Consider the following 26,910-nt stretch of genomic DNA (forward strand, 5'->3'; position numbering starts at 1 on the left):
TTCGTGGGAGAGGGGGCTCAAAGCTCTCGGGATATGCTATTCTGAAGACTGTCTCATTTCTTAACAGTAAAAGTAAAAGTGACAGTGTACAAAGAGGGACAGACAGGACAGGGATCCAGGGCATCTGGATCTGTCCCTCAGCTCAGACTCAGCTCAGAGGAGAGAGGGGGCAGGACTCAGTCCTGGGTCAGTTCCCGGCTCTGCTGCTCCTGCTGTGGGGCCAGGCTGTCCCTTCTCTCCTCTGAGTGTCGGGTTCTTGTCTGTTCATCCCTGGTCCCATCCTGCTCACAGGCTGCTGTGAGGTCAGGTGACATAATGGGCCTCACAGAGTTCAGGAAGGCAGGGTCTCAGCCCAGCTGACATCTTTCTGTCTAGGACGGCTCCCTGGCAGAATCTTCTCTGTTCAGTGAGGCACTTGGTGACCTCAGAAGAGAATGTGACCCTGCTGTGTCACTCACATGTCTTAGGGTCACTTTTATTCTTCCCAAGAATAATTCAGCTCATCCACCCACACCTACTGTTTCTTAGTTCAACCTATTTAATGAGTCCAGCTAGACCCAGTTCGCCATGAGTCCTGGGAATGTGAACTCAGCACGGGGATGAGGGGGCTACAGATGCAACAGCTCACACAGCACCAACCTCTACATCTTGTCACAACTCAGTGACCCTCCTGAGGCACCAACTGATCTCAGGTGAGGTGACTATGACTATGACCCTATTGCCTGAGCTCACTCAGCTGAGGTCCCTGTCTCTGCAGAGTGTGAGGCAGTGATAACTGAGGAAGTTCAGGGGCCCAACAGAGGATGATATTCACCCCTCCTGCATGGCCCCTGGTCCATCAGCTGCTGAGTAAGTGGGGGTCTCTGAACTCTGAAGGAGCGAGTTTAGAGGGTCTGCTCTCAGACTGAATGCTGAGCACAGCAGTCAAGCATCCCTGTGTCATGACCATGTTTGTCACTGTTCCTGAGCTCTGGGCACAGGTCCCTCTGGTCCACAGTAAGTCAGTGCAGGGTCAGCGTCACAGGAGGCTGAGAGGATCCAATGAGGAGACCAGGGAACCTGGCAGAGGGGACACAGGGTCACTAGGGGACTGGGCAGAAGTTATGACCTGAGAAGTGGGGCATCTGAGAGCACCTGACACCATCAGCCCATCACCAAACAAGTCAGACCTCAAGAGTGGTAAGAAGAAGAAGTCCTCAGTTATGGGGCTGGTCTCACAGGGTCATGTTCTGTGATGGGAAAGTAGGAGTCCTGGGTGGACATCCAGGGTCCTGGGGAGACTTTGGCCTGCCCTGACCTGTGTGATCTCTTTGTCCACTTCTAAGACTACTCAGTGGGGAACCTCATTTGCATGGGTGTGGCTGGACTGATCCTACTGGTCCTCATGGTGCTGCTATTTCAGGCTTGAAACAGCCAGAGAAGGACCCATGATGCAGCCAGGACCTGAGCACAGAGGGCACAATGCAGTGCTTAGAGAGGCGGAGCCTTGGAGCTCATGTGATGAACTAGGAGGTGGTGGGAGAAAGTCTGGACCATGTTCTGAAGAAAGTGTCTTCTGAGACTGTGCAGTGGAGTAAACAGGGTTTCGGTGCAGGAAATGTCTGCATGCTCCCTGCACAGGACTCTTTCTCCATTAAATGTGTATGTTCTCTCCCTATCTAAGGTTGACTGTCTGTAACAATCCCCCATCATTCCACATGCCTGTGACATGTGGGTCCATTGCACATGGCCAGTTTGGGTCCAGACACCTAATACCTCATGGTCTCCTGCACCTTTTGGTCTAGAAATATTCTTTCTTTCTAATCACCGAATTCCCAGATGGACAGAACAGTGTCTTTGTCTTTTTACTTCATTAACTGCATAACTGGACAAAATCAGATCTCAGCCTGGAAGAAATGAACCCAAAATGATGCCTCCCTCGACCCACCATCTCTTCCTCAGGTGTCACCTGCACCATTTCCCCAATGTCATCACTGGTGCTGTAGGGACAGCTTCATGGAGTGATGCCTCTAAAGGCAATATTTTTAAATGATTTGATTTGTTAAATTTTTGCAGAGTCTGAATAAACATATAATCAAATGCTATTCAACCATGAGAAGGAAGGAAGTAATCTTGCCATTTGGGAAGATGTAAATGGACATTGAAGGCTAGTATTTTTATATGTGAGATAAATCACACAGAAAAAAATAAATACTGAATGATCTCACGTCTATGTGGAAACTATAAAAGCCAAACTTGTAGAAAAAAGGTGTGGAATAAGGGTTACTGTGCGGGGAAAGGAGAGATGTTGGTCAAAGAGGATAAACTTCCAGATATGAGGTTAACAAGTCCTGAAGGTCTGATGAATATCATGGTGATTACACTTGACAATACTGTGTTATATATGTGAAAATTACATGGAGACTGTAAGTGAAAAATACTCCAACACTTTTATTACCTGTCTTGTTGATAGTAGCCAAGCTAACTGGTGTGGAACTATATCTCATTGTAGTTTTGATTTGCATTTCTTTAGTAACTAGTGAAGAAAAACATCTTTTCATATATCTGTTGGCCATTTTTTATATGTCCTCTTGAAAGAAGTATCTGTTCAGGTCCTCTCCCATTTTTTTTTGAACCTCTCCAATTTTTTAATTGTTTTCTTGTGCATTCCTGAGCTTTTTGAGTTCTTTATATATTTTGGATATTAACCCTTTATTGAAGCTGATATTTGCAAATGTCATCTCCTATTTAGTTGGCTTTCTATTTGTTTTGTTACCAGTTTATTTTTCTGAGAAAGGACTTTTTAGTTTGATATAGTCCCATTCATTTATTTTTAACCTTACTTCCCTTGCCTCTACAGTCAAATTCATAAATTGTTCTCTATAGCAAAGGTGCATGAATGGAGGCTCCTCAAAAAACCAATAATATAACTACCATATGACCCAGCGGTCCCTCTTCTGGACATCTCCCCCAAAACTCAAAAGCATTGGTACATAGCTCCTGGGAGCAAATGGCAGCCTGGAAGGACTCTTGTGGCAGGAAGTGAGTTTAGCAGAGAGGGAAGAGTCCTGGGCCCCAGGACCAAAGCCCCAGACTGCAGCCTTAGAGACTAGAAGAAGTGTATGGACAGTATTTAGCTGCAAAACAAGCCAGGATACTGTTTGTGAGAAAGAGAGAGATTTCTCAGACCCAGGATTCTTCTTAAAGAGACTGGGAAGAGACCTGAAGATGGCAGTGGAGCAGGCAGACGCACAGACTCCCAGCTCACACCACCGAACTGGATTATAAACTAATTTATGAACAATCAGCCTAAAAAACCAAACCTGGACTACAAGAACAGCTTTCAAAAACCAAGGAGCAAAGAAGAAGCCACAACAAACCTGGTAGGGAGGGCCTGAATCTCCCCTGTTTATAGGAATGGGGGGAGGGGATAAGGCTGAGCTCTCACTCCAAAAAAAAAGAGCAGTAAATACTGATCACAGCCACTTGGCTGGCTACTAGGGAATGATGTGTGTTGAAAGGGCCAGATTGTCTTCCAAAAAGAAAGGAGAGAGAGAAAGATGGATGGTGAGGGGGAGAGGAATACAGGTGATGACATGAAAAGCTGACTCATTCAGTGCTGGAGGTGGCCATAACTGGGGGAGGGGCTGATCCTTCTACAAAGCAAAATACAAAAGTACTTCCAGGTCACAGAGATACATACATCTCTCCAGCTCCAATCAGCACAACAAGACACAGTTGAAAACAAGAAGTGGGGAGGAGGGGCAGTAACACAGGTCTCCATGGAGATCTGAGATACACCTCCCCCTACTGAAGCTGAGAAAGAAACCCGCCCCCAGAGAGATTAACTGGCAGAAGAGGACTTCAGAGCCTCAGGTCACACCCACCGCATTGCTGGATACAGTTTCAAATAAGCCCCCTGCTGAGATCAGCAAACAAGACAATCACCTGTTAAGAAAACAAACAAATCAAGACTTCAAAGAGGCCCAAGTCCCAAAGTGGATAACAAATAATAGCTGAAGCCAACCCAAGAAGACCTAGAAACAACACAAGTGAAAACTGGAGGCAGACAACACCAAGCCTAGACTCAACCAGCTCTACAAAGAAAACACCCAAACACACAGACACAATGAGAAGACAAAGAAGTGCAATCCAAATGAAACCACAAGAGAAACCTTCAGGAGATGAACTGAGTGATATAATCAAACTTCCGGATGCAGAGTTTAAAATAATGATTTTAAGGATGCTTAGGGATCTTAGAACAACAATGGATGGTCATCACGAACACCTAAATAAAGAAATAGCAAGTATAAAAAAGGATATTGAAATATTAAAAAAGAATCAGTCAGAGATGACAATTACAATATAAGAAATGAATACCACAATGGAAGGAACTAAAAACAGGACGGATAGAGCAGAGGATTGAATCAGCGAGTTGGAGGACAACTGGAATGAAGGCATGAAAGCAGAGAAAAAAAAAGAAAAGAGACTCAAAAAGTCTGAGGAAACTCTTAGTGAGCTCTGTGACAACATAAAGAGAAAAAACATCCGCATCATAGGTGTTCCTGAAGAAGAAGAGAAAGAACAAGGGATAGAGGCTTTGTTCAATCATATCATGGCTGAAAACTTCCCTAAATTAATGAAGGAGAAACTCTCACAAATTCAAGAAGCACAGAGAACTCCACTAAAAAGAAACCTACACCAAGACACATCATAATTAAAATACCAAAGCTAAGTGATAAAGAGAAAATATTAAAAGCTGCGAGAGAAAAAAAGGCTATCACCTACAAAGAAGCCCCCATAAGAATGACATCAAACTTCTCAACAGAAACACTTGAAGCCAGAAGGGAATGGCAAGAAATATTCAAAGTAATGCAAAACAAGAACCTACAACCAAGACTACTTTATCCAGCAACACTATCATTTAAAATTGAAGGAGAAATAAAAAGTTTTCCAGACCAAAAAAAACTCAAGCAATTCATTACAACCAAACCAATGTTGCAGGAAATGTTAAGGGGCATGGTGAAAACAGATCAAAGTAAGAAAAGAATACAGCAAAAGAGGAATACAGCTTTAAAGAATAAAATGGCAATAAACAACTACTTATTGATATGTACATATCAACTACATATCAATAATAACCTTAAATGTAAATGGATTAAATGATCCAATCAAAAGACATAGGGTAGCTGCATGGATATGAAAACAGGACACATACATATGCTGTCTACAAAAGACACAGCTTAAAATAAAAGATGCACATAGGTTGAAGGTAAACAGATGGAAAAAAACATTTCATGCAAATGGAAATGAAAAAAAAAGCTGGGGTAGCAATACTTATATCAGACAAAATGGACTTTAAACAAAGGATATAGTAAGAGATAAAGAAGGCCACTACATAATAATAAAGGGAGCAATCCAACAGGAAGATATAACTATTATAAATATCTACGCACTTAATATAGGAGCACCTAAATATAAAAAGCATTTGATGGATATAAAGAGCAAGATCAACAGCAACACTATAATAGTAGAAGATTTTAATACCCCACTAATATCACTAGATAGATCCTCAAGAAAGAAAATTAACAAAGAAACAGCAGACTTAAAGGACACACTAGATCAACTCGATTTAATAGATATCTTCAGAACCCTTCACCCTAAAGCAGCAGAATATACATTCTTTTCAAGTGCTCATGGTACATTCTCAAGGATAGACCACATGTTAGGGCACAAAAGTGGTCTCAACAAATTTAAGAACATTGAAATCATATCAAGCACTTTCTCTGATCACAATGGCATGAAATTAGAAATCAACCATAACAGAAAAGCTCAAAAATTCTCAAACATATGGAAACTAAATAGCAGATTGTTAAATAACGAATGGATTAAGAATGAGATCAAAGAAGAAATAAAAAAATTCCTAGAGATGATGTCAGAGTAATGGCGGGGTAGGAAGCGATTCCGATAAATCTCCCCCAAAACTCAACAAGATCTTCAACCAGAAACAGAAAAACCTATACTTGGAGCCTCCAGATGCTTCGCAATACACCCAAAGGTATGGTCGAGTGAAAAATTGGCTAAATATATAACCAAACCTCGAAGGAAATAGGGAGTAAGAAATGCTCCGCCTTCCTCACTAACCTAAACAGGGTGGCTTTCTCTGGTAACTGTGAATATAGAAACTGAGGCGGGCAAAGGGGGTGAATAGATTCAGGCCATGGCACAAACGGCTGAACCAGGCTGTGGCACGGAGATCCAAGCCGAGGAAAAACTGATCCTGTGGCAACCCGGGCAATACAAGCTAACACTCGCGCCAAACCCAAACAAAGAAAGACAAGCGGGGCGGCCATTTTATCCGGTCTCCTGGTTGGTGCGCAGTTAGTGGGCGAGAGATTTCTTCCTAGGCCCCGAGAGTGGGTGCCCGTGTTGCCCCACGGAGAGGCAGGGTCAGAGGCCTTTCTGTGGGCCGAGGGCAGAGTCTCTGGGCAGCCCCAGCGCCCTGGGAAAGCCACGCACGGGAGGGAGTGAGAACTAATTCCAACGGTGGAAATTTTCCGTACTGCTGGGGGTTTCACTCAGAGGGAAACGCCGCCGGCCTCATATCTGGGTTTGCGTGCGCAGATAGTGAATGAGAGATTCCTCCGAGTGCCTCGGCAGTGCGCGCCCGTGTTATCGCACAGAGGGGCAGAGTCAGGGGCCTTTGTGTGGGCCAAAGTGGAATCTCGGGCTGCCCCAGCGCCTTGCAAAAGCCGCACACGGGGACGGAGCGAGACTCAATTCCAACGCTGCAACTTTTCCCTGCGGTTGGGGGTTTCACTCAGAGCGTGAGACTGCTGGCCAGATATCCTGGTCTGCGCGCAGCCAGTGAGTGAGAGTTTCCTCCAAGCGCCCCGGAAGTGGGCACCCGCCTGTGTTACCGGACAGAGTGGCAGACAGAACCAGAGGTCTTTGAGTGGGCGGAAAGCCCGCCTGATTATGCTAGCAGCTCTGACTGACTGAGCCTTACCCAGAGCCCTGTGCTGAGTGGAAATAGAGTGGGGAGTTGCCAGCTCTTTGAGCCACTTACTATCCAGGCAGAGGCAGCAGCAACCCCATAGCTGGATTATCAGGCTACTAATTGAGGAAGGAAAGACTAGGAGAAAGGCTCCAGGAACACAGACTCTCTCACTGTCGGAGCCTATAAATGCTAATAGCCTTGACTGCCAACGAGACTAAAGCACAATACATGACATTGCCATAGAGACTTATCAACTGCAAACCTCTACCTGAGCGTGCCAAAGGGGCAGAACCCGGGGTACAGAGTCACCGACAAGGAAGAGGGAGAGAAAAGAAAAAGCAAGAAGATAACCTCTCAAAATCAAGAATAATCTGCAGACTTTATAACCTATCCCATTTTATTATATTTGTTCGTTTGTTTCTCTTATCTTCATTCTTGATACTTTTTTTCCTCCTCCAATTTGGCCGATTAACTCTCTGCCGGTCTTACTCTCTCCTCTCCTTGAACTACACTACCCATAAGTGTTACATCTCCCATTATCTTTTCTCTTCTCTTCCTTTCTCTCTATGAGGGTTGCACTCCAAAACCCTTAACTCTCTCTCTCTCTCTCTCTCCTTTCTTTTTTCTTCTATTAGTGGTTCCCTCTTTTTTTCTCCCTCTCTCTTTCTTTTCTCCCTCTATATTAGTTTCTTCCTTTCTCCTTTACATCTCCTCTCATTCAAACCTTAATAACAAACAAATTATCTTATCTGGGACTCAAACTTATGTTTGTGGCATTTTGGGGGGGTTTTACTTCACCTTTTTAACTCACTAGCAGTGCTCCCATCCCTGGCTCTCCATTTTATCTAGTTCTTGTTCCACTAAATACAATAGTAATTTTTTAATTTGTCTCCCCATTTTTCCATTTTCCTCTTATTCCTCTCATCATAACTCTTAGACAACCAACACCTAAAAGCAAATCATTTTATTCTTGACCCAAATTTTTTCCTTATTTGCTTTTTGTGGGTCCATACGCTCTTATTTTTTCTTTTTTCTTTTTCTTTTTTTTTTGCCCCTTTATTACTTTTCCCCAATTCAGGCCCTCCATCACAGGCATTGTTTGTTATAATTCACAGTTCACCACAAGATTTTCTCAAGAAAGAGGGGAGAGGAGTGGAGAGGAAAAAAGGAGGGGGGGAATAATTTCCTTTTTTAAAAAATTTTTATTTTATTTTATTTTTCTTTATTTCATTATTAATTTTTTTAAAAAAAAAAACAACTATTTTCGATTTTTTATTTTTTTATTATTTTTTTAACTTTTTATTTTTTATTAAATCTCATTAATACTATCAACAAAACCATCCTCAGATGCCATTAAGGAAGAGAAAATCGAATATCATGGATACAAAAGAAAGAGAGGTAACACAGCTAGATGAGGAAAAATCTATGGAGAAAAAATTTAATATATTGGAAACCTTGGAGCTAAATGACAGAGAATTCAAGATAGAAATCCTAAAAATCCTCCGAGATATACAAGAAAACACAGAAAGACAATTTAGGGAGCTCAGAAAACAACTCAATGAACACAAAGAATATATGTCCAAGGAAATTGAAACTATAAAAACAAATCAAACAGAGATGAAAAACTCAATTCACGAGCTGAAAAACGAAGTAACAAGCTTAGCTAATAGAACAGGTCAGATAGAAGAGAGGATTAGTGAAATAGAAGACAAGCAACTTGAGGCACAGCAGAGAGAAGAAGAAAGAGACTTAAAAATTAAAAAAAATGAGATAGCCCTACAAGAATTATCTGACTCCATCAAAAACATAAGAATAATAGGTATAACAGAGGGAGAAGAGAGAGAAAATGGAATGGAGAACATACTCAAACAAATAAGAGATGAGAACTTCCCAAGCCTGTGGAAAGAACTAAAGCCTCAAGTTCAAGAAGCAAACAGAACTCCGAGTTTTCTTAACCCCAACAAACCTACTCCAAGGCATATCATAATGAAATTGACACAAACCAACAGCAAAGAAAAAATTCTCAAGGCAGCCAGGGAAAAGAAGAATACAACATATAAAGGAAGGCCCATTAGATTATCATCAGATTTCTCAGCAGAAACTCTACAAGCTAGAAGAGAGTGGACGCCAATATTTAAAGTCCTGAAAGAGAGGAACTTTCAGCCACGAATACTATACCCATCAAAGCTATCCTTCAAATATGAAGGAGAAATAAAAACATTCACAGATACAGAAAAGATGAGGGAATTTATCATCAGAAAACCCCCACTCCAGGAATTACTAAAGGGGGTTCTCCAATCAGATACAAAGAACAAAAAAAAAAACAGAGCCACAAGTAAAAGCTCCAAGAAGAACACAATAAAACCAAATTTAAACTGTGACAACAACAAAAAGAAAGAGGGGGAGAAGATGGAGATTAACAGTAGCAAAGGACGATGGAGTGCAAAAGTACTCACAAAATAGTTCGCTACAATGAACAGGGTAGGGACCCTTTTCATTACTCAAAGGTAACCACCATTGAAAAAACCACCACAGAAGCACATGAGATAAAAAAGATAGCAACAGAGGAAAGATGTATGGAATACAACCAAATAAAAACAAAAGATAGAAAAACGAAAGAGAAGGATCAAACAAGACACAAAACTAACAGAAAGCAAGATATAAAATGGCAATAGGGAACTCACAAGTATCAATAATTACACTAAATGTAAACGGATTAAACTCACCAATAAAAAGGCACAGAGTAGCAGAATGGATTAAAAAAGAAAATCCAACTGTATGCTGCCTACAGGAAACTCATCTAAGTAACAAGGATAAAAACAAATTCAAGTGAAAGGCTGGAAAACAATACTCCAAGCAAATAACATCCAAAAAAAAGCAGGTGTAGCAATACTCATATCGGATAATGCTGACTACAAGACAGGAAAAGTACTCAGAGACAAAAATGGCCATTTCATAATGGCTAAGGGGACACTGAATCAAGAAGACATAACAATTCTTAATATATATGCACCAAACCAAGGAGCACCAAAATATATAAGACAGCTACTTATTGATCTTAAAACAAAAACTGACAAAAACACAATCATACTTGGAGACCTCAATACACCGCTGACGGCTCTAGATCGGTCATCCAAACAGAGAATCAACAAAGACATAGTGGCCTTAAACAAAACACTAGAGCACCTGGATATGATAGACATCTACAGGACATTTCATCCCAAAGTGACTGAGTATACATTTTTCTCCAGTGTACATGGATCATTCTCAAGAATTGACCATATGTTGGGCCACAAAAACAACATCAGCAAATTCAGAAAAATTGAAGTTGTACCAAGCATATTTTCTGATCATAAAGCCTTGAAACTAGAATTCAACTGCAAAAAAGAGGAAAAAAATCCCACAAAAATGTGGAAACTAAACAACATACTTTTAAAAAATGATTGGGTCAAAGAAGAAATAAGTGCAGAGATCAAAAGATATATACAGACTAATGAAAATGACAATACGACATATCAGAATCTATGGGATGCAGCAAAAGCAGTAATAAGAGGGAAGTTCATATCACTTCAGGCATATATGAACAAACAAGAGAGAGCCCAAGTGAACCACTTAACTTCACACCTTAGGGAACTAGAAAAAGAAGAACAAAGACAACCCAAAACCAGGCGAAGAAAGGAGATAATAAAAATCAGAGCAGAAATAAATGAATTAGAGAACAGAAAAACTATAGAAAAAATTAATAGAACAAGGAGCTGGTTCTTTGAAAAGATCAACAAAATTGACAAACCCTTGGCAAGACTTACCAAGGAAAAAAGAGAAAGAACTCATATAAACAAAATCCAAAATGAAAGAGGAGAAATCACCACGGACACCGTAGATATACAAAGAATTATTGTAGAATACTATGAAAAACTTTATGCCACTAAATTCAACAACCTAGAAGAAATGGATAAATTCCTAGAACAATACAACCTTCCTAGACTGAGTCAAGAAGAAGCAGAAAGCCTAAACAGACCTATCAGTAAGAAGAAATAGAAAAAACCATTAAAAACCTCCCCAAAAATAAAAGTCCAGGCCCTGACGGCTATACAAGCGAATTTTATCAAACATTCAAAGAAGACTTGGTTCCTATTCTACTCAAAGTCTTCCAAAAAATTGAAGAAGAAGCAATACTTCCAAACACATTTTATGAGGCCAACATAACCCTCATACCAAAACCAGGCAAGGATGGCACAAAAAAAGAAACTACAGACCAATATCTCTAATGAATACAGATGCTAAAATACTAAACAAAATACTAGCAAATCGAATACAACAACATATTAAAAAAATAATACATCATGATCAAGTGGGATTCATCCCAGAATCTCAAGGATGGTTCAACATACGTAAAACGGTTAACGTAATACACCATATCAACAAAACAAAGAACAAAAACCACATGATCTTATCAATAGACGCAGAAAAGGCTTTCGATAAAATACAACACAATTTTATGTTTAAGACTCTCAACAAAATGGGTATAGAAGGAAAATATCTCAACATGATAAAGGCCATATATGATAAACCATCAGCTAACATCATATTAAATGGCACTAAACTGAAGGCTTTCCCCCTTAAATCAGGAACAAGACAGGGTTGTCCACTCTCTCCACTCTTATTTAATGTGGTACTAGAAGTTCTAGCCAGAGCAATCAGACAAGACAAAGAAATAAAAGGCATCCATATCGGAAAAGAAGAAGTAAAGGTATCACTTTTTGCAGATGATATGATCCTATACATCGAAAACCCCAAAGAATCCACAAAAAGACTACTAGAAACAATAAGCCAATACAGTAAGGTCGCAGGATACAAAATTAACATACAGAAGTCAATAGCCTTTCTATATGCCAACAATGAAACATTTGAGAATGAACACAAAAGAATAATCCCCTTCACGATTGCAACAAAAAAAATAAAATTCTTAGGAATAAACATAACAAAGAATGTAAAGGACTTATATAATGAAAACTATAAACCATTGTTAAGGGAAATCGAAAAAGATATAATGAGATGGAAGAATATACCTTGTTCTTGGCTAGGAAGAATAAATATAATCAAGATGGCTATATTACCCAAAGCAATATACAAATTTAATGCAATTCCCATCAAACTTCCAATGATGTTTTTTAAAGAAATAGAGCAAAAAATCATCAGATTTATATGGAACTATAAAAAACCCCGAATAGCCAAAGCAATCCTAAAGAAAAAGAATGAAGCTGGGGGCATTACAATACCTGACTTCAAACTATATTATAGGGCCACGACAATCAAAACAGCATGGTATTGGCAGAAAAATAGACAATCAGACCAATGGAACAGAATAGAAAGTCCAGAAATAAAACCACATATATATAGTCAAATAATTTTTGATAAAGGGGCCAACAACACACAATGGAGAAAAGAAAGCCTCTTCAATAAATGGTGCTGGGAAAACTGGAAAGCCACATGCAAAAGAATGAAACTGGACTACAGTCTCTCCCCCTGTACAAAAATTAACTCAAAATGGATCAAAGATCTAAACATAAGACCTGAAACAATTAAGTACATAGAAGAAGACATAGGTACTCAACTCATGGACCTGGGTTTTAAAGAGCATTTTATGAATTTGACTCCACAGGCAAGAGAAGTGAAGGCAAAAATTAATGAATGGGACTACATCAGACTAAGAAGTTTTTGCTCAGCAAGAAAAACTGATAACAAAATAAACAGAAAGCCAACTAAATGGGAAATGATATTTTCAAACAACAGCTCAGATAAGGGCCTAATATCCAAAATATACAAAGAACTCATAAAACTCAACAACAAACAAACAAGCAATCCAATAAAAAAATGGGAAGAGAATATGAACAGACACTTCTCCCAGGAAGAAATACAAATGGCCAACAGATATATGAAAAGATGCTCATCTTCTTTAGCTATTAGAGAAATGCAAATCAAAACTGCAATGAGATACCACCTCACACCTGTTCGATTAGCTGTTATTAGCAAGACAGGTAATAGCAAATGTTGGAGAGGCTGTGGAGAAAAAGGAACCCTCATACACTGTTGGTGGGAATGTAAAGTAGTACAACCATTATGGAAGAAAGTATGGTGGTTCCTCAAAAAACTGAAAATAGAACTACCTTATGACCCAGCAATCCCTCTACTGGGTATATATCCCAAAAACTCAGAAACATTGATACGTAAAGACACATGCAGCCCCATGTTTATTGCAGCATTGTTCACAGTGGCCAGGACATGGAAACAACCAAAAAGCCCATCAATAGATGACTGGATAAAGAAGATGTGGCACATATACACTATGGAGTACTACTCAGCCATAAGAAATGATGACATCGGAACATTTACAGCAAAATGGTGGGATCTTGATAACATGATACGAAGCGAAATAAGTAAATCAGAAAAAACCAGGAACTGTATTATTCCATACATAGGTGGGACATAATAGTGAAACTAAGAGACATTGATAAGAGTGTGGTGGTTACGGGGGGGGAGGGGGGAATGGGAGAGGGAAAGGGGGTGGGGAGGGGCACAAAGAAAACAAGATAGAAGGTGACAGAGGACAATCTGACTTTGGGTGGTGGGTATGCAGCATAATTGAACGACAAAATAACCTGGACTTGTTATCTTTGAATATATGTATCCTGATTTATTGATGTCACCCCATTAAAAAAAATAAAATTATTAAAAAAAAATCTTTATAAAAATTCCTAGAAACAAATGATAATGAGCATACAACAACTCAAAATTTATGGGACACAGCAAAAGCAGTACTGAGAGGGAAGTTCATAGCACTACAGGCACACTTTCAGAAGCTAGAAAAAGCTTAAATAAACAACTTAACCCTGCATCTAAAAGAACTAGAAAAAGAACAGCAAGTAAAGCCCAAATGTAGTAGAAGGAAGGAAATAATAAAGATCAGAGCAGAAATAAATGACATACAGACTAAAGAAACAATACAGAGGATCAATGAAACTAGGAGCTGGCTCTTTGAAAAGGTAAACAAGATTGATGAACCTTTAACTAGACTCACCAAAAAAAAAAAGAGAGAGGACTCAAATAAATAAAATTAGAAATGAGAAGGGAGAAATAACAACTGACACAACAGAAATACAAAGGATTGTAAGAAAATACTATGAAGAACTGTATGCCAAAAAACTAGACAACCTAGATGAAATGAAACATACAAACTTCCAAAAATCAATCTGGAAGAATCAGAAAACCTAAACAGACTTATTACACCAAATGAGATCAAAACAGTTATCAAAAAACTCCCAACAAAGAAAAGTCCTGGGCCAGATTGCTTCACAGTGAATTCTACCAAATATTCAAAGAAGAACTAACTCCTATCCTTCTCAAGCTATTTCAAAAAATTCAAGGAAGACTTCCAAGCTCCTTTTATGAGGCGAGCATAATTCTGATTCCAAAACCAGGTAAAGACAACACAAAGAAAGAAAATGATAGGCCAATATCCCTAATGAATATAGTTGCTAAAATTCTCAGCAAAATATTAGCAAACTGGATCCAACAATACATGGAAAAAGTCATACACCATAATCAAGTGGGATTTATTCTAGGAAGGCAAAGCTGGTACAATATTCGCAAATCTATCAATGTTATTCATCACATAAACAAAAGGAAGGAGAAAAACCACATGATAATTTCAATAGATGCAGAAAAAGCATTTGATAAAATCCAACCCTATTCATAATCAAAACTCTCAACAAAGTGGGAATACAGGGAACATACCTGAACATGATAAAAGCCATCTATGACAAACCCTCAGCCAACATCATACTCAATGGGCAAAAATTAAAAGCAATCCCTTTAAGATCAGGAACAAGGCAGGGGTGCCCCCTTTCACCACTCTTATTCAACATAGTACTGGAAGTCCCAGCCACAGCAATCAGACAAGAAGAAGAAATAAAAGGCATTCAAGTTGAAAAAGAATAAGTAAAGCTATCATTATTTGCAGATGATATGATATTGTATATAAAAAATCCTAAAGTCTCAGTCAAAAAACTACTGGACCTGATAGATGAATTCAGCAAGGTGGCAGTATATAAAATTAATACTCAGAAATCAGAGGCATTTTTATACACCAACAATGAACAGTCAGAAAGAGAAATTAAGGAAACAATCCCCTTCACTATTACAACCAAAAAAATAAAGTACCTAGGAGTACATTTAACCAAGGAGACTAAAGACTTGTACTCTGAAAATTATAAAACATTGATAAAAGAAATCAAAGAAGATACAAACAAGTGGAAGCATATACCGTGCTCATGGTTAGGAAGAATAAACATTATTAAAATGTCTATATTACCCAAAGAAATTTATAAATTCAATGCAATGCCAATTAAAATACCAATGACATACTTTAAAGATAAAAATCACATATTCCAAAAATTTATATGGAACCAAAAGAGAACACAAAAAGCCTCAGCAGTCTTTAAAAAGAAGAATAAAGGGGGAGGTATCACACTTCCTGATATCAAGCTATACTACAAGGCCATTGTACTCAAAACAGCCTGGTACTAACATAAGAGGAGGCACATAGATCAATGGAACAGAACGGAGAACCCAGAAATAAACCCACAGCTCTATGGACAACTGATATTTGACAAAGGAGGTAAGGAAATACGATGGAGTAAAGATAGCCTCTTCAACAAATGGTGTTGGGAAAATTGGACAGCAACCTGCAAAAAATGAAACTAGACCACCAACTTACACCATTCACAAAAATAAACTCAAAATGGGTAAAAGACTTAAATGTAAGGTGTGAAACCATAAGCATCTTAGAAGAAAACATAGGCAGTAAGCTTTCCGACATCTCTCGCAGTGATATATTTGCTGGTTTATCTCCACAGGCAAGGGAAATAAAAAACAGGATAAACAAATGGGACTATATCAAACTAAAAAGCTTTTGCACAGCCAAAGACAATAAGAACAGAATAAAAAGACAAACTACACAATGGGAGAACATATTTGACAGTACGTCTGATAAGGGGTTAATAACCAAAATTTATAAAGAACTTGTAAATCTCAACACCAGAAAGACAAACAATCCAATCAAAAAATGGACAAAGAAATGAATAGACACTTCTCCAAAGAGGATATACAGATGGCCAATGGGCATATGAAAAAATGTTCAACATCACTAATCGTTAGAGAAATGCAAATTAAAACCACAATGAGATATCACCTCACACCAGTCAGAATGGTGCCCATCAACAAAACAACACAGAATAAGTGCTGGCGAGGATGTGGAGAAAAGGGAACCCTCCTACACTGCTGGTGGGAATGCAGACTGGTGCAGCCTCTGTGGAAAACAGTATGGAAATACCTCAAAAAATTGAAAATCGAACTGCCTTTTGACCCAGCCATCCCACTTTTAGGAATATACCCCAAGAACACCATAGAATAGTTCCAGAAGGAGAAATGCACCCCCATGTTTGTGGCAGCATTGTTCACAATAGAGAAGATCTGGAAACAGCCCAAGTGTCCGTCAGAGGACGAGTAGACTAAAAAGCTTTGGTACATATATACTATGGAATACTACTCAGACATAAGAAATGATGACATTGGATCATTTAAAATAACATGGATGGACCTTGATAACATTATACGGAGTGAAATAAGTAAATCAGGAAAATACTAAGAACTATATGAATCCATGCATAGATGGGACATAAAAATGAGACTCAGAGACATGGACAAGAATGTAATGGTAACAGGGAGTGGGGTGGAGGGGTGGGGAGGGGGCAGGGGAAGAAGGAGAGGGAAGGGGTAGGGGGAGGGGAGGGGCACAAAGAAAACCATATAGAAGGTGACAGAACACAATTTGACTTTGGGTGATGGGAATGCAGCATAATCAAAGGTCAAAATAATTTGGAGATGTTTTCTCAGAACATATGTAACCTGATTTATCAATGTCACTGCATTAAAATTAATAAAAATAAGATTAAAAAAAAGAGAAAAGCATTGGTACGTGAAGACACATGCAGCCCCATGTTCATCACAGCACTGTTCACGGTGGCCAAAACATGGAAACAATTAAAGTGTCCCTAAATAGAGGATTGGATAAAGAAGATGTGGTACATTTATACAATGGAGTATGACTCAGCTACAAGAAATGATGACATAGTGACATTTATGACAACATGGATGGACCTTGAGAACAGTATACTGAGTGAAATAAGTAAATCAGAAAAAGCTAAGAACTATGATTTCACACATAGGTGGGATATAAAACTGAGACTAATGGGCATAGATAAGAGTGAAGTAGTTACCAGGGGAGGGGGACGTAGGTGTGTGGGGGAGGTGGTGGGAAGAAGGGTATAAAGAGGGACATGTATAAGGTGACAGAAAATGATTTGACTTTAGGTGCTGTGTACACAACATAATCAACAGTTCAAATGTTATAGAAATGTCACCTGAAACCTACATACTCTTAGTGATCAATGTCACCCTATTAAAGTTAATTTTCTAAATAAAATTGAAAAAAAAATTTTTTAATTCTTGAAGTCAGAGACACTGATCATCCATCTCCACCTTCCCCACCCCGTGGGTGCACTTCCTACAACCCGGGGCGTGAGAATTCTCGTTTCCTCTGGAGCAGGCGGGGAGCAGAAATTCAGAAACACTCAGTGCAGGTTCCGCTCCAGTGAGATGAGATGTGTCTGTACTTCCTGAGGCTGAGGGTTTGGGGAACACGGTGCTGCTGTCAGACAGGAGGCAGGAGGGGAACAAGGGAGAGAGATTCACAAGATGGGGTGGGCAGGGTCCTCACACATTAGTACAGTTCACATAGTGCTGGGCTCAACTGGGGGCTCCTCTGACGGGGAGGAAGGGGGTGCAGTTGTCTCCTGTCTCAGAGACACGTGGATCAGCTGGGCATAGGTCACATCCTGGGGGCGTCAGAGGCAGCCACCTGGAGCAGAGGGAGAATGAGGGAAATGGAACATGGATGGGGTGGGAGGAGTCCAGGGTCCTGGAGAGTGTGAGACCCACCTGAGTGTCCATCGGCTTATCTTCTTCTGCTTGTCTGTCCTTCATGTCCAGCAATACGCCCAACAGGGAGGGAGGAGAGGTGGCCACACCCTGTCTGAGCCTGGATCCTGAGTGGTTCACGTGGGCATACGTCACTCCCTGGGGGACTTCATTGTGCCTGTTCTGCTGCAGAGACAGTGAGACAGAGACAGTGTCCCCTGGTTCCACTGGTGACACCCTCCAGTCAATCATCCACCTGTTGTCAGAGTGATGATGTTAAACTTTAGATCAGATTAGGTCACTCTCCTGATGGAACCTACAGGGACTTCCTAAGTCTTAGGGCATCTGGAGGCTTCTATGGTCCCGACTCTTATCCTAACACACCGTCTCTTGCTCATTTGGCTCCAGTCACATGGCTCATCCTGCTAAAAAAAGTATGTCCTGTCTCAGGACTTTTGCACCTCTTCATTTCTCTGTCCTCCCCACACCCCACTTCTGCTCCATTTTTCCTCACAGCACTTTGCTCTCTAGGACACTGTCCCCTTGTTTGTGCAGTGTCTCCCTCCCCCACAGGTGAGCTGGAGGAGTGTGGAGACCGTGTTGCTCAGGGCTCCATGTGGTCCCTAAATGGAGCTGGTAAACGGTGAGCTCCTGTCACATCTGCTGGTGAATGAATGAAGGGGGCCCTGGGGACCTGTGGGTGATTCACTGATTCATGCCTCCTCCTGAGACCTGGGGCTGCACAAGGTCAGACAGAGGATCAGAGGCCAGCAAAAGGGACCACATAGGAGGAGCTATGATGTCACAAGGAAACCAGGAGAAGTGAGTTACAGCAAGATGACCTGGGTGCCCAGAAGGAGGGATCAGTGTGGGATGCTCCTGTGAACCAGGAGAGGTGAGGACAAGAAAGTGTCCATTGGATTAAACTGGGCAACAGGGGCCCTGGACAGTTAGCTCAGTGGTAGAGCGTTGGCCTGGTGTGCAGGAGTTCCGGGTTTAATTCCCGGCCAGGGCACACAGGAGAAGCGCCCATCTGCTTCTCCACCCCTCCCCCTCTCCTTCCTCTCTGTCCCTCTCTTCCCCTCTGGCAGCCAAGGCTCCATAGGAGAAAAGTTGGCCTGGGCGCTGAGGATGGCTCTGTGGCCTCTGCCTCAGGTGCTAGAATGGCTCCGGTTGCAACAGAGCGATGTCCCAGATGGGCAGAGCATCACCCCTTGGTGGGCATGCCGGGTGGATCCCGGTCGGGCGCATGCAGGTGTCTGTCTGACCACCTACCCATTTCCAACTTCAGAAAAATACAAAAAAATAAAATAAACTGGGCAACAGGAAGGTCCTTGGTGGCCTGGACAGGAGCAGGGGTCTCACCTGAGGGTTCAGCTCCACACCCTCCTCAGGCTGTGAGTCCTTCACCGCAGCATCTGCTGGGGCAGAATAGGGGTGTGTCTCCTGGCAGAGTCCTGAGATCTCAGGGCTGCAGATCCTGCCTGCTCCCAGATGGGCCACTAACCAAGGGGTGAGGGGAGGTGCCAGGCCTTGCAGTGAGGATTTTCATCCTTCCCACCCCTGACCCCCACATCTCCCCACCTGTCCTTCCCCTGTCATCTCCTGAACCCCTGTGCCCCCTCCCACAGGGCATCCCTCTCTTCCTCTCACAGAGGGCTCCATCTGGGTGTCTGCAGCGGGGCTGCAGATGGCTTATGGGGCAGGGGTGTTATGGACAGAGCAGGAACATGGTCAGCAGAGGTCGGGGGTCTTCAGGGCAGGAATCAGCTGACCTGCAGGGCTCTGCGTTTGTGCTCTGTGCCTGTAACTCCTGCATCAGCTTAGACACCAGCCTCCTCCGGGCTGGTGAAGAGGGACAGTCTCTGCCCTGGGAGGGTAGGAGCCCCTTCTCTGTGTTATTACAAAGGGAAAAAGAAAACCTTAACGCACTCTTGTGTGTGTTTCATATTTCATGAGATTGAAAACAATGAAAGATTACCTCACAGGCGTGCATCTGTGCTGACACTGACGGTTTTCTTTCTAGATTTTCTGATTTGAGATTTTGGGGAGATCTTTTTCTCAGCTGACCTTGTCCATCTATTTGGTTTTCCTGTGGCTGCTGCCCTGAATGACCCCTTTGTTGACCAAGGTCACTCTGTTCCTACTCACCTGACATCCAGCATTTACTCCAACACTGGTGTCGGAGTAGAAGGAAGAGGAGGAGGGAGAGCAGCAGGATGAGGGCCACCGAGACCCTAATTATGAAGATCAGGTACCACTTGTGACCTTGAACATGAGTGATGTCATGAATGAGCCAAAGATCCTGTTTAATGAGCACCTACTGTGTGCGAGGCACATGCTGGGGGCTGTCATCCATCTCCTCTCCCGCTCCCCACAGTCAAGCACAGGGATTGCTGACCTCACCCCTATTTCAATGAGACTCAGAGAGGTTCACACTGTGCCCCAGGTCACCCAGCCTGGACGGGGCAGAGCTGGGCCTGGAACCCGGGACTGTGGGCTCCCTGTGCTGTCCTCATGCTGCCCCCCAGGTGGACACCAGCTTTGTGCTCTGGGCTCCTCGTCTGCAGGAACCTGTCCATGTCCCATCTGGAGCTGAGTGTTCTTTCTTATTACCTGACCCAGCACAGCAAGGACATTGGAGAAACAAGGGTGTGGGATGGACACTGTGTCTATCCCAGTATCCGACTCTATCCTGTAGGGCCCTGAGACCATTTTGAGAAGGTCAGGCTGAGCTGAGGACCCTGCCCTCCTGAGCTCTGTGAGGACCATATGTCACCTGATGTCACCGCAGCCTGTGAGCAGGATGCGGCCAGGGATGAACAGACAAGAACCCGACACTCAGAGAACAGAAGGGACCTTCCAGCCTGAAACAGGGGCCAGTAGAACTGGATACTGTACCAGGACTGATTCCAGAACTTGTTCCCCCTCTGACTGAGCAGCCTGCAGCTCCAATCCATGGTCCTGCCTGTCCTTCCCTCTACAGTGTCAGCAGCACTGCTACAGAGGGGACACTCTCCATAACATCACAACCTGGGGGCTTCCCAGAGAGCCCCCTCTCCCAGGAGCTCAGAGCCTGAACTGAAAGGAAATCTGAGCTCTGGGCCACGATTCTCTCCTTTTATACTTGGGGACACTGAGGTCACACAGGGGAAGGTGTGTCTATGTCAGTGTCTCCACAGGTGCCTCAACCCCTCTGGATGACTCCAACCCTACACCTCATGAACCCAACTACCACCTCCTGACACAGACTCATGTACCGCCCCCTGTGCCTGACTCTGTGGGGAGGGGCAGTGATCTTCAGAGCCTCCATGGGATCATGATGGCCTTTGGAAGGGGGGTGATTCCATCTCCACACATGAGTCTGGAAGAGGCTCACCAAGCCTGGCCCCAACATCTCCCTCTGCCATGCCCACCCCACCTGTCACCTGCCAATCTCAGAGCCCTGAGAGCACTGTCGTTCCCAGCATCTCTGCCTGACTCTGCATCCCTGTGACAAAAACTCATCCTTGAGAATCTGGGAGACATTAGATTTCCTCATAGATTCTCAGAACAGCCCTGGGGTGCACTGAGCTTTCTCTGAGCAGAGATGAGGGGTTCACCAGTTGTGGAGATGGGCCCCATAGGGAGGGGGTCTGGGACCTCCGAGGGTTCTGGGAACAAGGATACAAGGCTAGTGAGAGGCTGGGGGTCACCCGGAAGTCTGCAGATCACTTGGACTTTTCTCCTACATCCGCTCTGCGCCCACCCCAAAAAGTTACTCCCCGGTTCACCTACCCCGTTCCGCTCCACGGTGAGGGGAAGGAGCACATGGGTGGGAGGGACTCTGAGGGACAGATCTCTGCTGGGAGACCATGACTCAGAGCCCCCTCCTTCTCACCCAACATCAGATGTGTACTGGGGACAGGACCTAAACCCACTCCAGAGGGGACACTCTCCATAACATCACACCCTGGGGGCTCCCCTGAGAGCCCCCTCTCCCAGGAACTCAGAGCCTGAACTGAAAGGAAATCTGCAGATCACTTGGACTTTTCTCCTGCTGAAAAAGGACGCAGTCAGGGAGCTCACCTGAGTCCAGCAGATCCAGGGGCTCACTGGGGTGTGACCACACATGGGGTTTTATCTTAAAAAAGCCATAGCATCTGAATGTATGCTTGTGGTTGGGGGTCAAAGCGCCCACAGGAAACAGGGCCTGGAACTTTCCAATGAGATGTTGACATGAGTCCTGAGTCCAGCGGAGCCCATGTTCTCCTTCCTGAGTCAGAACAAACCGGTCAAATCCCTGCCCTGAGCCACACTGGATGGTCATGTTCCCTCCTGAGGTTACGACAGGGCTGGGCAGGGCTGAGAGGCTGGGTTTGCTGTAGAGTCCTAGGAGAGGAGGAGGCAGCATGCTAGATGGGCTCACACCTCCCTCCTGTCCGCCAGGGCTGGGCTGTGAGAGGGGAGACTCCCTGAGAGCAGACCCCCTTCCTGAGGGCAGAGCCTGAGGCTCGGACCCCTGAGTGTCCACTCACCTGTCACCACCAGCTCTAGGGGGTCACTGTGCTCTGACCAGCCAGTGGGGCCATAAGAGTCACAGTGATATCTCCCTGCGTCATGCTCTGTCACGTTTGTGATGGAGAATTTGCATTTGTTGATGGGCTTCCATGGTATGTGTGTGTTCCAAAGCGCATGTTTTTCTTCTTTATACAAAATAAACACCGTGCTCTCTGCTGTCCCCTGACACCATATGGTCAGAGAGCTCCCCAAGGGGATCAGAGACCCTGGCTCAGACAGGATTGTGGGCATGGGGACGGTCCCTGGGGGGAAAAACACAGAGGCTGCATTAGGAACACCTTCCCCACCTCTCATCTCCCGACTCAGCCCAATTCTTCCTGTTTCACCCTCTCATATCAGGGCCTCTGGGCCCCCATGAGCCCCAGGGCCTGAAACACAAGGTGGGGAAGGGAAGCTTGGAGAGGACTCACCTGTCTGCACACAGGTCCTCTGGCCCAGACTCAGCCCTGCAAGAGAGTCCCTGTCAGAGGTTTGTACCTGGACGTCGGAGCTGAATCCTTTCTCAACAGGACCCCAATCTTGAAAGCTGCCTGAGCCTAACGTTCCCCATGAACAGGGATGTGTAGCTCCCCTAACCCATTGTGCTGCCCCCTCCCCGTGTCCACAACTGACCGAGGCAGAGGAGAGCGGAGAGGAGGGACAGCATGGTGTCTTCTCGGAGTGCTCCCGCTCTGCAGATGGAGGAGCCCCTGGGCCTGAAGGACAGAGACGCACAGGATGTGGTGAGTCAGGGGCTGCTGTCCCTCCGGGTTCCCACAGCTGTGGACACACAGCAAGGGTACAGCCCCGCCCTGGACCTGACTCTGGGTTTTTCTATGATGAAGAGAAAAGGGAGCAATCAGGAGGACTCCATGGTCTCAGGAGACACGTCAGGTCTCTCCTAATTTCCAGTTTCTCATCTTTCTGCCTGATCTGCACTCCTGCTCAGCGAGCAGGACACAGGGACTTGTTCTGACTCGGCCTCTGACAGTCTGGCTCTATACAGCACAACGGGACGCCGACCATGGTCCCTGAGGATGCTCACTTGTGAAAGATTCTACTCAGCAACTCTCCCAGAGTGGACATCACATTTCTAATTCTTTCCCTGTGTCTGAGGGTCCTGACAGGGTCACATCCATGCCAACCCTTAGCATTTTCTGCTCTCTTTATTTTAGCCATTTGTAGCGTGTATTGTCACCATCCTGAGGTTTAATGTACATTTCTTCAAGCATTTACAAAGCTCAGTGCCAATTAAAATATTACTGTGCATTTGCATGTCAATGTAATTCACTTATTAAAGTTCTTTCTTCCTTTTCTGGTATCTGCTTCACATTATAGATGTCTACATATTCCTTAAATGATCTCAGTACCAGCCCACTGTCTGATTTTGGCATCACACATACCTTCTCCCGCTGAGTCCCATTGTGCGGTTTCCTCTTCACTCCCTGCTGGTGTCTGCGAGGAACAGAAGTTTATAACATTACCAGATTCTGCTGTACCCGTCTTTCCACTAAGTTCTTGGTTTTGTGTCCAGTTGAAGAGAACTTTGTGTTGCACAAGCTAGCAATGTATTTTCCTATGTTTTTATTTGCAAACGGAAAAGAAATTGATTTGCTTTTCACGTTTTCATCTGTAGCCCATCTGACCTCCATTACTATATGAGGTGTGAGGTGTGAGGTAGATGTGAACGTTCACCTTGTTCCACAGACTCACCCATCCGGTCAGCACCACGTGATGGAAACATCATGACCTCCCACTGCACTGCACGGTCTCTGTCATGATGCAGGTGACTACATAAGTGATTTGAGTCTCAATTCTTTCCCTTGCTCTACTAGATGTGGTGTCTCTGCTTGTCAATTTCTCAGACCTCCAAAACACCCATCTGGCTGGTCTCCTCTCCCCTGTTTCTCAGGTGGGGTGAATTGTCATCCCGTTTGTAGGGGAGGGGTTGGTATCAGGCTGCTGCTACAAGTGCGGAAAATGAGATCAAAAGATGAGATACCTGCAGAAGTGTTGTTCAACCATTCAGGTGGTAGTGCCACATCAATATATAATTGTGGTGTGTGTGTGTGTGTGTGTGTGTGTTTCCAGTCTTCTAACAGAACTCTCATGGATGTGCCCTAAGCTAAATCCTCAAGACTGCACAGTTTGAAAAGGACCGTGACACCCAGCATCAAGCTGCTCTGTAGAAGCAGAAATAAGTCAAATGATTTACTCTGAGGAGAGGGACACGGAGATGGATATCCTGCTGCTCACAGAAACAGGAACAGGAAGTCAGGTGGACACCATGAGAGGCAGAACCTGTGTCCCAGGGCCAGGAGGGAGAGCTGGGCTCTCCTGTGGGAGCAGAGGGTATGACCAGACCCTCCCCTTCCCCAGGCCTCTCTCTCCCATCCCTTATCTCACTGTCTCTGAGGGCACCTTTCTGTCTCCAGTCAAGGCAGGGAGGGAAGGTCACCATACACACTCTTCCAGGTCATTTCCATAACCTCCTTGGGTCCTGAGCTCCAAGCCCCCACTCCCTTCTCCAGTTCACTCTTCACATCAGTCTCTCCAAATCTCTGTCAGAATCTGTTTATTTCTGTTTCAAATCCCTCATGGGCTTCACTGTTCTTAGAGTAAATCCAGACTCTTTGTTCTGAATCATCCAGATGGGACCCCCTCCAAGCTCAGCTCCCACTTCTGCATTTTTTCAAGCAGACAGGTTCAGTTACCTCGTGAACACGCACACACACACGCGGGCACACACACACACACACACACACACACACACACACACACACACACTGAACAATTGATTACTTCCTTGCTTCCCCATATCTGCTTTTTAGGAACCATTTATACCCAGCCAATCCATTCCCATGCCCTGAGCTAAAACCACAAGACTTGAAGTATCACCAAGTTGTTTTTTTTCTCATTTGTCTTTTTTTAATGTGTTGGGGACTGCCACAGAATATGTAAGGACAGCATGCTCAATCCAATCCCTGTAAGCCATTCACATACGTTGTTTTGACCGGTCACAGGAAAGCAACAAAAGACGATAGAAATGTGAAATCTGCACCAAATGAAAGGAAAACCCTCCCAGTTTCTGTAGGATGATGTGGCAGCATGTGTGCATGCATAGATGATGACGTAACACTGTGTATATAGCGGAGCAGCCCACGGCTATGCCAGTTGAGATGTGGACGGTACAGAGGAAAGTACAGTGTGTTCTGTGGCTCACTAAATTCGAATCTGTGACCAGAGTGCAACATGAATATTGGCACATTTATAACGAAGCTCCAAAACATAGGAATAACATTACTCGGTGGGAAAAGCAGTTGAAGGGAACCGGCAGTTTGGTGGAGAAACCCCGTTCTGGTAGGCCATCAGTCAGTGACGAGTCTGTAGAGGCTATACGGGATAGCTACCTAAGGAGCCTAAAAAATCTGTGCGTGAGCTCACATCGAACTGCACTGAATAGGTATGAAACTGGGAGAGTTTTCCTTTTATTTGGTGCAGATTTCACATTTCTATCACCTTTTGTTGCTTTCCTGTGACCGGTCAAAAGTGCACCATGACTTTACAGACACACTGTATTGAGGTTTAATTACTGTTGCTATTTTATCATGTATATATAAATATTGCATTTCCCTAATCCATTTGTTATGCATGTCACATATGATCTTCATAAACAATCTGATCATAGCAGTCCATTTTTATGTATTTCTTTGGTCTTTAAGACATAATCTCAGACGTCAGAGAAATGGCACCATGAGGGGTGCTCCTGATACCTCTCCCTGAAATTTCAACAAGTTCAACAACTAGAGACAGAAAAACAATCCCCGGAGCATCTGAAATACACATACATCAAACAAAGGTACTACTGGGTGAAAAGGTGGCTGAATATATAATCCTCTCTGAAGGAAATAAGAAGAACGGAGTATTCTGCTTTCCTCACTGATCTGAGGAAGAGCTGCTTTCACTTGGAACTGAGAAGAAGGTTGGGCGAGGGAAGAGAGAAGAAGCTGGCTAGGGCAGAGATGTTCAAGCCAAGGAGAGAGTGTACCCACGGCTCTGCTTGAATTTGCCAATGTGGAGCTAATGCCAGCAGCAAACCCTGGCAGAGGTGGGGGAGGGGGTTGCTTGCAGAGACTCATACCAGAGCGGCTTTGGGCTTTGTTTACTCCTGGTCTCCCGGAGTAAACAAAGTGGATCCACCTGGTGCTTCAGGCATGGGCACCTGTATCCCGGATGGATGAAGGGGCTGGGTCAGAGACTGTCAGCAGTGGACCCCTGTGTGGGCTGTGGCCAGTTTCTGTATAATCCTGGTTTCCCAAACAATAGCGTGAGAAGTGCCCAGAGCTGGCTTCCCT

At 43.7% G+C, this 26,910-nt stretch overlaps 2 protein-coding genes across 2 annotated transcripts in view; both read right to left on the reverse strand.

Annotated features, from left to right (window-relative positions):
* LOC136398236 (leukocyte immunoglobulin-like receptor subfamily A member 5) overlaps positions 1 to 24,318 on the reverse strand; it is a 70,398-nt gene extending 46,080 nt beyond the window's left edge. The window contains exon 1 of the mRNA XM_066372599.1: positions 24,269 to 24,318. Within this exon, the coding sequence (XP_066228696.1) occupies positions 24,269 to 24,302 (34 nt within the window). The 5' untranslated portion in view covers positions 24,303 to 24,318. The remainder of the gene's footprint in view (positions 1 to 24,268) is intronic.
* On the reverse strand, positions 18,251 to 24,006 carry LOC136399392 (leukocyte immunoglobulin-like receptor subfamily A member 6). Its single transcript, XM_066374476.1, has 8 exons — positions 23,959 to 24,006; positions 23,189 to 23,271; positions 22,987 to 23,022; positions 22,534 to 22,818; positions 22,085 to 22,387; positions 20,168 to 20,284; positions 19,382 to 19,434; positions 18,251 to 18,272 (listed from the first exon to the last, which is right to left on the reverse strand). The coding sequence occupies exons 1-8, from the start codon at positions 23,976 to 23,978 to the stop codon at positions 18,261 to 18,263; spliced, it is 909 nt and encodes a 302-aa protein (XP_066230573.1). The 5' UTR covers positions 23,979 to 24,006; the 3' UTR covers positions 18,251 to 18,260.
* Positions 24,319 to 26,910: the final 2,592 nt, after the last annotated feature.

This window comes from Saccopteryx leptura, chromosome 3 (genome assembly GCF_036850995.1).
Source record: "Saccopteryx leptura isolate mSacLep1 chromosome 3, mSacLep1_pri_phased_curated, whole genome shotgun sequence".
NCBI lineage: Eukaryota > Metazoa > Chordata > Mammalia > Chiroptera > Emballonuridae > Saccopteryx > Saccopteryx leptura.